Raw genomic sequence first — 13,147 nt, 5'->3', positions numbered from 1 at the left:
TTTTCTCAGTCTGGCCACATTCCTGATCCAATGGGTGGTGGATGTGCCTCCCTTAACACTAACCACGTAAAAACTAGAGGAGTTCTCTCTCAACGCAGATTTAGCGTTAGTGTACAGCAAATGGAGGGAGGAAAGTAGCACCATGGACAGATTTGTCCCACCTTGAAAGACAGGTTGGATGAAGTGCTGTGGAGTGTATGTTACTGCTTTAAAGCAGAGAAGTCTACACTAGTGGTTTAAAAGGCCTGACCAAGCTTTGGATGACCATTTGTCTTGATCACAGCACAATAGCGAGGAAGTGACAGACTGCAGCTGTATCTGCCTGCAAAATGACAATTTTTACCCCCAGGCCTGAAGTGACTCTTGTTTAAATGAAGAACAAGTTGGGCTCCTGCCTCTATGTGGCACAATTAACAGTTGAACCCTTAACATTTAGAGGGTTATAAAAAAAACAAAGCTGAAGTGTTCTCATGCATGAACCACCCAGCATAACTGGGTGCAGCACTGATAGTCAGAGAAGTACAGTCAGATTTAGGCCTCAGATTTTACTGGCAAGAGCAATTGTACATCTCCTACCTAACACATAGGCACAAGTCTGGGCTCCAATATATTCCAGCAGTACAGCCTGAAAGTACATGCATCAGAAATCTGGATGCAGGTGAGCTGTGGCTCTGGGTAGAAACAAATAAGATTAAAAAACTCTACTACTACAAATTTAGTTGCTTCACAGCCAAGAATCCAGACACTAACGTGTTCAAAATCAGTGTCTGTTATCTGGATCCTAATGGCAGCTGACTTTTTTTCTGCTCTGAATCACCCCAATTCCATCGTCAAGCTAGCGAGCACGTCAAGCTTCTCTGAAAATGAAGATCCCAGTGTGCCGTGCTACAGCAAAGCTTCAAGACATCAAATACAGCATTTGTGTCCCACCAGGGCCCATTAGATTTGTGCCACCAGCACAGCTTAACACTGGTTTCTTTTGTGCCCTCAATTAAATGCTTCCTTCGCTCACAATAAAGGCATGCTGACAGACGCAAGATGGGGAAAAATGCTGTCATGTGCATCCTGTTGGATGCTACTTTTGGAAGGACGACCATCATTCTAGCACTCTGCAAGTGTTGACTGGCGCAACAGTGTAGGAGAGGCATAGGCATTTGGGAGAGGCTGGGAGATTTTTAAAGGAGAGGGGGGGTGTTAAATAATTTCAAAGCGAAGCCAGGCAGCCGAGGCGAGGGGAGGAGCTGGGGTAGGGGCTTCGCTCTTCCCTGGGCCGAGCCTGGCAGCGCGGGAGCGCTTTGCGAAGTGGCAGCCGGCTCTGGCGGCCGCTCGGGCCCGAGCCCAGCGCGGCTGCGGCCCCGCGCCCCCGCCGGGCGGAGCGGGCAGGGGCAGGGGGGCGCTCGGGGCGGGTCAGGTCGGGCCAGCCCAGCCCAGCCCGTCCCAGGGGTCGTGCCGCCCGCCCGCCGTGCCGGAGGGCGCCAGAGCAGCGGCTCCGTCCAGGCGCTTCCGGGCGCGCCGGGCGGCGGGGGAAGGAGGAGAAAGAGGAGAAAGACGAGAAGGAGGAGGAGGAGGAGGAGGAGGAAGGGAGGTGTGGGTGGAGGGGAGGAGAGGGGAGGGGAAGGAGGGGTGGAGGGAGGCCGGCTTTTTTAGGAGGGAGACCCTCCTTCGCGGCCGCCCGCTCGCAGCCATGGCTTTGAAGGAGGCGGGCGGCAGCATCCTGCCCATCAGCGACATGGTATCGGGGCCGTCGGGCTCGCCGTTCCCCGAGGTGGTGGAGCTGAACGTGGGAGGCCAGGTGTACGTGACGAGGCACTCCACGCTGCTCAGCGTCCCGGACAGCACGCTGGCCACCATGTTCTCCCCGTGCCGGGGCGGCCCGGCGGCGGCCCGCCAGCTGCCCAGGGACAGCCGGGCACGCTTCTTCATCGACCGCGACGGCTTCCTCTTCAGGTACGTGCTGGATTACCTGCGGGACAAGCAGCTGGCGCTGCCCGAGCACTTCCCCGAGAAGGAGCGGCTCCTGCGGGAGGCCGAATACTTCCAGCTGGGCGATCTGGTGAAGCTGCTGTCGCCCAAGGTCACCAAGCAGAGCTCGCTCAACGACGAGGGCTGCCAGAGCGACCTGGAGGATAGCAATTCGCAGGGCAGCAGCGACCGGCTTCAGCGGGCGGCGCTGGACAAGCGCTCGGGCTTCCTCACCGTGGGCTACCGCGGCTCCTATACCACGGTGCGGGACAACCAGGCGGACGCCAAGTTCCGCCGCGTCGCCCGCATCATGGTGTGCGGTAGGATCGCCCTAGCCAAGGAGGTCTTCGGAGAGACCCTCAATGAGAGCCGCGATCCCGACCGCCCCCCCGAGAAGTACACCTCCCGCTTCTACCTCAAATTCACCTACCTGGAGCAAGCTTTCGACCGGCTCTCCGAGGCGGGCTTCCACATGGTGGCTTGCAACTCCACCGGCACCGCCGCCTTCATCAACCAGTACAGGGACGACAAGATCTGGAGCAGCTACACCGAGTACATCTTCTTCAGTAAGTGCTGCCCGCGCTCCCGTGCCGTCCTGCTCGTCCCCATCCCCGGGGGATGCATGACGGTGTCAAGTTAAAAGTACAGGTGCACCCCCATACTCTAGCCCCTGCTGTCCCAAAGCAACATGAAGCTGGAGAGAAACGTGGGCTGCCCCCTTTCCCCTCTCACTCGTTTCTGTCACCGCCACAGTTCAAGTTCCATTTTGTGCGTTGTGGGGGCGGGACAGGGCTGCCTGATGCCCCGTCCGGAGCGCGGCGTGGAAGCAGCTCCCCCCACTCCGTGAAGCAGCCGGGGCTGCTGCTACCTTTTGGTGCCGAGGGGAGAGCTGACCCCTACGTGTCGGGGTCTCCCGGGGGAAGTCGCGGAGGGTCGGGATCGGGGAGCTGCGGCGCCCGGAGGGTCCCTGCCCCGCTGGTCGGGCGCGGGTGCGCTGCGGGCACGGCTCCGGCTCTGCTCCGGCGCGGAGAGTTGCGGTGCTCCCTGCCAGCCAGGCGGCGCAGAGATCTCAGCGGCGGAGCCCCGAGCAGGGAAGGGTTTTAATATTTTATTGCTGCGTTTTCTTCGAGTGAGCGCACTGCGCCTGGGCACGGTACCCGGGAGGGAAGGAGCAGCGAGGGCGCAGCCAACTTCCCGAGGAGCAAGAAAGAGTCAGGCTCTAAGGTGGTAGAAAAATGGAAAAGAGAAAATAAACCACTGCGTAGCCAGTACACAGCTCCTGAGCAACTTCGCTAGTTGTTTGCGGGTAGCCTTGAAGGTTTCGGGTCACTCGCAAATCGGAAAACTGAGCGATGACGAATGAGTTTCAATCTGTCAAAGTACCTAGTGCTATGTAGGGCACTGGCTGAGCAGCGGGTTCGGGTAATGAAACCGCAGCTGGATGGAGAACACAAACCCCTGGCAGAGATTTGTCTTTGAAAGAGAGAGGCAGCCTTAAACATTACAGATGTGTTTGATAATCGAGTGAGCCGGAGGAAGAGAGAGATGTGCATTCACTTCTTTCTTCTGCCTCTGTGTGGTCTCATGCTCCCTAAGCATAGGAGGGACGAATTGGCAGAGCATCTGCCTGCCTTTGTGGTGAGGTGGGAGATGCAACCTCCAACTAACTTCAGTAATAGGGCAGCTGAACATAAGCAACTTGTTTTGTGTGCAAAACTGGACTTAGGCACAGTACTTAAAAAAGGAGGGAACTGTGAATGGCTTTCTGCTGGGAGGAGAAACTAATTACATTGTTTGGATTGCTATATATTATAGAGGTGGTTACCACCCTTTGCTGAGCAGACTGAACTACTCAGACCAATCTTGAAAATGGTATTAAAACAGTTTTTGAAGAGTCATTGCATAACTTATATCTGGTCATATTTCAATAAGATATGTAAAAACTGAGCTGTAGAGGAGCTTCACATTCTCCTGGGTGGACTTCTATTAAGTATTTTACTATCAAGTATTTTATATTGTTAAATCATTTTTCTGGGAAAAATGGACATAATTATTTTCTAAATAGTAGAAATTCCTTATTGTTATTATCAGGACTATGAAATAGTCTGTTCCATTTGCTTAGAAATAGATTTGTAGGTGCATAATTATTTGTGTGCATTTGTGATGCTCATAACGTTTTAGTTATTTTTGTGTGTGTGTCTGTGTTATGATGAGGTTGCTGTATACAGTCCTCTAATTCACATCACTGTTCCAAATTAATCCCTGGTGTAATACCACTGATTTGTGTGGAATAATGCCAGGGATGAATCGGATGTTGTACATCATGATTTTTGTTTTGGTTTTTAGTACTCCGGCTTCTGATGTTATGAAAAGTAAAACAGTTATTTAATTACTTAAATTGATACAGTTAACTGAAAAATTGTCTTTGCTTAATGTTTTGGGTGGGTTGGCGGTTGGTTGGTTTTTTTTTACTTCTGAGTGCAAAAAATGGCTGAGATAAAAGTAGGCTGAAAAGATGTCGATCGTATTTTAATTTTTGTTGTTTGTTACACATTTAGAAACCTTTTTGTATAACAACTTTGTACATTGTTGTGTGATCAGATAGATTTTTCTGAGATACAGCAAGATGGAAACAACACTTAAGGAAAATCACCAAAGTGGGAAGAGAAATATGGAAAACACAGTCCCTGAAGTAAATGCTTTAGGAATTTTTGTTTCCTTTTTTTTTTTAAATCTGACTAGATGCCCATTTGATGGAGGCTTGATTAAAAAAATACTTTATTATAATAATAATTATAAAATGCCCTGGATGGATTGGGTGCTTGCTTTTGCCTTGCCCGACTGATGCACAAGAGTCCAGCAAAGGGAGAGCAAACCTTGGAAGCCTTGGTGCTCTGCAACAGGGGTGGGAAGATGGGTCGGGATTACTGGCTGTAGGGTCTCCAACAACACTAGCCAGGATCGTGTTCCTTCCTAGCTCACAAACAAGGCTTACTAGACAAGGAGAAGAGCAGCTGCTTTTCAGTTTTTTTATTTGCCAAATGTCCCCATGAACCCCAGAAAGGAGGCAGTTTTGGTTGGGAAGTTGCTGATTTTAAGAACTCTCAGGGAGAATGTACAACCCTGGACTGTGTCTTACAGACAAAAAAATATCAAGACAAAATACTTTAGGGAGCCTATTCCAGTTTTGGCCAGTGCATGAGGCTTAATTCGGTGCTAGTGGAGAAGAAACCTTGTTTTATGTCCCGCTGGAAAAAGCTGTACCTGCATTTGCATTTGTTATTCACAGCATGAGCTTCTGCAACCAGCAGCAACTGTATTAGTTGTTGATTGGTAAGTCTATAGCAGTCATATAAACTTTTCTTTCACCGTTTCTCGTGAGGGCTGTGGACAGTTCTGCTTCCTAGTTATGGTAGACAGCAAAGTGGAAACATACATCAAGATGTATACATTCTGCCTGTTTCCTCAGGTCAAAAGTAGGTGAATAAGTTTCTCACCAAGAGCTACTAAGGAATATTTGAAGGCCAGAGGTTTAATCTGTGGTTTGTGAAACAGTTTTCAGGTCTGTTCCTGTTATCTCTCAAACTTCGGTAGGTTTTTTGAGTTGAAATACCATCTATCACTTTTCCAATAAAATGGAAATTATTTTATATTCTTAAACATTCCAGCAGATCAAATTCACCTGGGATACTGCATATATATTTAACTAATTTATGAAATGCTTAATATCTAGGGATGGATTAGTCAGACTAATTCTGATTGAAAAACTAGAGGTTGTTTGAAATTGCTTACCAGGAAATAATGCTTCAGCCTTTGGCAACATGTCCTGACAAATACAAAAACAGACTTTCCTTCTTAGTATGTATAAATCCTATAAAAAATGTTACATTCTTTGCCTCCAGTGGTGTTCAAGCTGTCATGCCTGCAATGACATCTTCATTTGTCTACACAGTTAAGCACATGGCCAGAATTTACCCTGCATCTTGTATTGGTGGCTTAGTTCTGAAAAGTGCTCACATATCTGTTCCGTGTCCATTACAATTCCCATCTCCTAATGGTCAATAAAAGGAATAAACTTTTACGTGGTAGTGAAAAGGCTCTATCAGAGCGTACCACGAACTTTTTCCTTTTTTTGTTTGTTTGTTTGTTTTTACTCCCCAGTAGCCTGCTTCCATGTTATTAATGCTCTCACCTCATCACACATGGGGATGACTTGGGTCAGGTTAATGTAACATGAAATTCATGTGCAGTTTGGGAAAGAGGCTGAAACTCTTTTGCTGCTTAGTTTCAAACTGCCATGGAGGACAATGGATTAATTATCTGTTGGTGTGCAATAGGTGATGGCCTTCACAGAAGTTGCTTCTAACTGGGTGCAGGAGACCTTGCTTCTTCATGTGACTGCAGGCACTGTAACATACCTTCTGTTAGCTGGCCTCTTTGTGAGAAAAGGGTGCAATGTACATTGTTTGGTTGGGGTTTTTTTGATTTTTTGGGGGTTTTTTGTTTGTTTTTCTGTGGTTCACTACATGTCTTGGTACTGTTGTGTAGTGCAAGATTGCCTGTGCGTGCTATTACTATTTTTTTCTTCTGTGGAATCTAATTGGTCTTAATGGATTTTACATTTAGCATCTGCTATGCAATCTGACTTATGGGTGTTGAGAGCACTGTGCTCAGCTGGAAGCTTTCTGTGCTGAACTGACATCTTTATTGTAGGAAGAATGCAATACTATATCCTGAAAACTTTGATATGCTTTCTATGTTGACACTCCTGTTTCACATGTGAGTTTCTGTTTCCTTGTCTCTTGTTTTTGCTTGTAACAGGTGACATTTGCATGAATTTATGGTGCTTATTTTCCACTTGAAGTCACAGCACTCTGAGATTATATTGGTTGCTGTGGAAATTGTCATAAACAAGTGATAATAACTTTAATCAGTGGGGAATAAGCAGTTGGAAGCAATGAAGTTTTAGGAGACAGTGTGGTATTTTGAAAAAAGCAAAACCCAAAACTCAAACAAAATTATGCTACCAACCCCCCAAAAAACCCACCAAACAACAACAACAAAACCCAACCAAAATTGTTTGTGTCATTGCAATAAAAAGGAGAAGAAAACAGAAGGTGACACTTGAAACACAGGGAACAAATGTATGTAAAATACTTTGAGGACTTTGCTCTGTAAATGCCAAATCCAATTCAAGGTCACACTGGGATAGCAAGGCGATAGTGAGTCAGCAGATAACCCTAAACTGCTCTTTTGAGGGCAGAGTGGTGTGAGAGCCATCCTGTGGGTGATTTCTGTGACCATGCCAAGCTGCTCTCCAGCCATTACTGCTTATTTGATGGAGTTTTTTTTTTTTTTTTTTTTTTTTTTTTTAATATGGAACAAATATATGTAAGATGTGCCAGGCTGGGGAGAAAAGAGACCAAGACAAAGGTAAAAAAAGGGTATTGCTTCTCCATGGTACATTGAGATAAAGTTGAACAATTTACTTTGAGCCTGAACCAGAGCCTCAAAGATTAGAGTACAAATTTGTGGTGGTACAGGATGACAGAAAGGATTAAATCAGTATCACAAGCACAGTGTAGAAAAGCTTCAGTTTTCTAACAGTGTCAGGATCTAGGAATGTTGTTTCTGATAAGACTACTGAGCAAAGCCCTTAAAAAAGAAGTTTTGTAGGCAGCCCTGTGACTTTGGAAAACTGACATAAAACTTCAGGATATTCTGCCTTATGATTCCAGCTCAACTCTAATACATCTTAAAAATAAATAAATTACTATCTTGTCATTCTTCCAAAATATATGTCCTTGAATCGCAAGGGATGAATCAAAGTGTACAGTCATAAATTACTAATATAAGAATATCTTATGCTACCAATTGACATAATGTGATAATCTAGACTACTGGTAAGTGGTATTCTGATTTTAGTCATCATTTCAACCATGAGACACTATTTCAGAATTATTTTAAAAGGTGAGATTAGGAACTCTGAACAAATATGGCTTTTTAGTAAAAAATGAAATCAACCTGCATTCAACAGCTGGTATAAAGACACTGCTGCAGTGAAAAGCTATGCCAGGAACCTCTTGATTTTTCTTACACTTCAGTCAAAATATGCAAAACTGGACACAATGATTTGCGATCACATTTTATTCAGTATGTTCAGTTTGTGGTCCTACTACAATAAAATCATATTTTTAAGTACTGTGGAGCCTTTTTAGTATTTAGAGCTGAATACTGGAACTATTGTGTGGTATTTTAAAAGTAAAATTAGAAATTAACTAAGAAAATCAACTATCCTGGGTAGTATATGCAAGGATCAATGCTAGATAAGAAGTAACCAAGAATTGATGCTTGCAGCTGTTGTTTCTGATGTTGGGAAATGGAAACACACTGGTTTTGATATTATCCCAGACTGGTACTTCTTGTGGATTACTTGAGAAAAAGAGTGACAGTGTTGGAGAAGCTGACTTTGCTGGATCTGTACTATTTTGCAGGAAAAGCACTTCTTGGTGTCAGATCACTTCATAGATTTTCAAGGATTTATGACAGTAGTTGCAGGGAAATGTTTACTTTTCCACAGTAGGATGAGCAAATCATATTTTATTTTTTCTTTAGTGTCAACATGACATTCTAGTTATCTGCTGTTCAAGCACAGAATTTATTCATACAAAAACTTTCCTTTTAATATTGTTCCAGGCAGATGATTTAAAATTAAAACATTTCTGCTAATAAAATACATTTTACAATATGTTTGCTTTCTCAGTATGATATGGCTGGTATTTCACTGCTGGTTTTCTCCTTTGTGGCAAATACCACATTTATTATACCGTGGTGAGAATTTGTGTGGCAAACTAAAATTCTCCAGGCTTTGCACCAAGAGGGATTTCATTGATTGTCACATTATCCCCTTTCCGCCACAGTTCCACATTTAAACACAGGTCTCCAGAAATGAAAAACTGCTCAGGCAGCTCTATCAGAGGTCAAAAGTAATATTCTGTGGGTATGAGGAGAGAAGTGGCCCAAAGACCCTCTTCTTGGTCCAGCTGAATATCAGCATGGCCCGAACAAAGTGACCAGAAGTAACCGCTTGTGTTCCGTTGTGTTACCAGTTTAAGGGTGAGATCTTTGGTGAGCCAGGTGGGCATAGAAGGAATGTGTGTAAGGTGGTTGCATCCGTCTCACCTCTGGGCTGCTCGAGACTGGTGGGTTTGGTGTAGCTTGCAGCCAGCTTAGCATTGCTCTACATTGTCTCAGCAGCCAGGCAGGTCCTGGGCGTCACGCGCTGCAGGAGAGGTGAATAGCACAACCATGCTCTGGATTCTCTCTCAGATTTTTTCCTCTGAGTTTCTGTCTCCAGTTTTGGAGTACTTTACTGCTAGAGTCATGTAAGAAGTCTGTTACAGAGTTAAGCTGACCAAGGTCATGTCTCCAGGGCTTTTTCACACTACAGATTGGTTATTTGGCTTGTGGTTATTTGACTTGGTATAATTGTTGAAAAAAGCTAGAGATGCTATACCAGCTAAAATCCTAACCTAACAAACAGATGTTATTTTTATATCCAAGAACAATTTTATTTCATTTCCATTTACAAGACCTTTGTTTCTTAAAGCATGTGGAGTACTAATGCCACTCAAATCATAGCTCTTTTATAAACAGAGCCACAGGAAGTCCAGTGGAAAATGCTTAAAAAAAATTACTAGCAAATTTCATTTTGGCTTTAGCAAATCAAATGCTTCATGATGGATTTCCTGGGGATGTTGTTTGCTCCAGCTTGATAAAACTGCATGTTCTTTTTGAGAAGAGGTCATTTATACTCTACTTAAAATTCATATATTGACTAAGCATTAAAGGAAAAAAGCACTATGTCTAAAATGAAATTGTCATTCTCAGCAGTGTTTATGTACTTTTATTTAAATGTTTTATTATTTTTTGATTTTTTAAGCCAGTAACAGCCATTGCACATTTAGCTTTTGCCTCATATAAATTCAGGAATATTCAGTGAATTAATTCCTTTTCTTTTTTTTTCTTTGACCTAAATGGGATTAATCATATATGTAAGGACCAGCAGTGTGTGAAACTCAGAATCAAGTTCCATTCAAAACTGCATCTTCACTGGGTCTGAAGCAGCAAATAGTCTTGTGCTAGTCTTTCACACAGAAGTGAAATGCAAACTACGGGAGTGGTTATTTGGTTTCATAACTGTTTCTAGAAGACATAATCCTGGCAGGAGTTAAGCAGTGATGATTTGTATTTTTTTATGGCAACTTTAGAAACTAGTGCCATTCCACTTTGGTTGCATTTTATCAGATTGTGGTAGCTAAACTTGTCATGTTTGTTACATATTGACAGTTTAGCTTCAGAAGGCGTATTTAAACTAAAGACTGCATCTTGCTGCAAGGTGCAACTTCATTTATATCATCACAGCTCTAAATATTTTGGGGACTTCACCAGACATTGGTAAAAATCACAACGGTGTTAATGAGAGTCTCAAGTTTCTAGCGACAAGATAAATACAATGCTTTAAAAACTTTTCTGCAAATATTATTTCTTCTTGAAACTTGATACTGTCATTCTCAAAGTTGCTCAAAAGAGGATTCAAAGGAATGGAACGTTGTGTTTACCTGTTCTTTGCACTATGTGGTCTGCCTGGCCATAAGCAGTGTCAGGACTGCTCTCAATTACAGCTGCTGCAATGGTTCCTTCATCAGTATCTTGCAGTTGAGAGTAGTTGGGTCAAAATTTAGTTGTTTCCTTTCTCTTTTCTCCTAGTATGCCTGAACCCTATGGCAGGGGCTCTGAGCAAAAGGGGTGCAGAGACAGGGGCCACTGCCTCTGTGGACTGTCACTGCCTCCAGGTGGCTGCCACCTCCTCGGGGCTCTGTGCGTATCGGGTTGGCTTTGTACTGCTCACCCTGTACCTGACCTGTTTTCTGTTCCAATGACATGCACTTAGGAAATAAGGAAAACTAGTGTGGCTTATAGAATAAAAAATAATAGTACATCCTTTAGAAGGGATTTTACAACACTTGTTTAAAAAATACTGTGAATAACTCAATCCAGAGACAAAATTCAACCGCAAGTGCAACTGTACATGGCAACTGGTGCACTGAAGTAGGTATGCTGCACATCTCTTCAGGGTGAGAAGGTGTGGGCTGAGAAACTGGGGGGAGAAGTCAACATCATCATTAACTTTTATTAATGAAATTAAATATTCCAAGTCTTCACTTAGCATATGTTCAGTTGTATTATATTTAATATGTACAGAGATGTTCTCTTTGCGTTGGAAGAAGGATATGATTCAGAAACAAAATCAGTCAGTATATTTTATTTTCTATATAAGCAAACAACAATAAACTTCAGATGCATTTTTATCTTTTCTCTTTAATCCTTGCTGGGTTTCACCCTTTAGCAGTATTAATAAATATTCCTGAAGGGAGAAGAGTTGGTGCTTGGGGACTCTTGTCACATTTTGTTGTAAACAATCTTCTGCAACTTAATAGAGATTCTTGTAAGGATTGCAACTAGGTCAGTGTATTCCATGAAAGTTATTACAAGTGTACTATCATTCCAAAGACTTTGTATTGGTGAACATTTTATATATGTCACAGGGATCTGTGAAGCTTTTTATTCAATAATAGGAGGAAAAATGGCCCAGAAATGCATAATTTCATGATTTACTTTCATAATGTCTTACTTTCATAGTGTCTTACTAACAGTTTAATTAAACAAGGTTCCTCCACACCCCCATCTGTTACCATTAAAACCACCATACCTGCAAAACTATGACAGTAATGACAAATGTCCATTTTGTGTATACAGAGGTATTCTCTAACACTCTGGTTCTTAATCTAAGCTTTTTCTTTCTCATTGAAACTCATGAATACAAAATAATATGAAAATCAACTACAGAAGGGCTGGAAGACAGATAAAATAAATCAGTAAAATTGAGTACCAACAATTTAATCAGTGTAATGTGTAGATAATGCAGTGGAGAAAGATTAAAACTAAACACCACTTTTTGCTAGTTTTTCTTAGTAAACACATTTTCTTTCCCTTTCTTCTCACAGTACCCTTTTATAGGCAGTCACTTCTCAGTATTATTCTCTTCAGACAGCTGTTACTACTTCTGTTGTTAATGCCTGTTAATGTTCTGTGGCTTTTGAGCAGATCAGAAACAAAGCGGAGGCATGGCTGTTCTTGCCTTTCCACCTATTTTTGTCTCTTTTCAGTGTTTGGTAATATAAATATCACTCATTCTGTCCTTCTAAAAATACCAGTATACAGCTTTATAAAAGTGTGATCAATATTGCTGAAGTTACATTGGCTTAAGGGGGGGGAGAAAGAACAAAATAACTAAGCTTTTTATGATGCAAGATGGAATGGGACTAGTTCAAGTAAGGTTGTGTGTGTCCTCCTTAAATTTCAAAATTTTGGCATCAAATCCCACACTTGCCTTTCCATGTTTTCCTTTCTGCTTTTTTACCCATTTGAAGAACCCCCTCTTTGCAGCAGGAACTGTCAGCATCTGTATGTGTAGTTAAGTTAAAGCGTAAACCGAAACTCCATAAGGAATATAGCTAAGACCAATGTAATTAGTAATCCTGCTTGGAATTTTTACTTTCCCAGGACTCAGAGATTTTCATTTTCTCTGTCAACAATCCCTCAGAAAGCTGTATTTACCTGTTTTAGTGTTATCATAGCTTGAAAATATAGATTTCTCATCTTCATGCTGTCAGTTTTTTTCTGGGGATGCAATAAATGCATATAAGGTTTCTAAATATTGTAGACAGACAGTGTGTTTTTGCTCCCCCCAAACATATGGAGTAGCAGATAGTGATATCCTTAGACTTCAAAATAATCCTGTAATTTAGGATAGAAGGGACAAACTTTTCAGAAATGTTTCAGTTATTTAGATATATTGAATTTTTTCAAGTTGTACCCCATAACTTGCTAAGTTTATATCTTCATATGACTTTTAGCTGTGCAGTAATCCAACCTCCCATCATAATAACACTCACATTTTTATTCTTCTCCTTTCAGTATTTACTTTTTCCACCTGTAGCTGAAGTAGTTTGGTATCTAAATTGGTGGAATTATGCCTCTAAATTATTGCATCTGTGATCACATTTAATTACAGGAAGCAGAATGGGCTTGTGGCAGAGGAGATTAGGTTAAATGCTGTCTG

General features: G+C 42.7%; 1 protein-coding gene across 1 annotated transcript in view; it reads left to right on the top strand.

The window, feature by feature from the left end:
• Positions 1-1,657: 1,657 nt before the first annotated feature.
• Positions 1,658-13,147, top strand: part of KCTD8 (potassium channel tetramerization domain containing 8) — a 99,253-nt gene continuing 87,763 nt past the window's right edge. The window contains exon 1 of the mRNA XM_027717731.2: positions 1,658-2,528. Within this exon, the coding sequence (XP_027573532.1) occupies positions 1,685-2,528 (844 nt within the window). The 5' untranslated portion in view covers positions 1,658-1,684. The remainder of the gene's footprint in view (positions 2,529-13,147) is intronic.

Source organism: Pipra filicauda, unplaced genomic scaffold (assembly GCF_003945595.2).
Source record: "Pipra filicauda isolate LSUMZ 115617 unplaced genomic scaffold, ASM394559v2 scaffold116_size3395265_pilon, whole genome shotgun sequence".
NCBI lineage: Eukaryota > Metazoa > Chordata > Aves > Passeriformes > Pipridae > Pipra > Pipra filicauda.
Note: the sequence above shows the minus strand (reverse complement) of the source record. Positions and strands in the feature narration are given on the sequence as shown.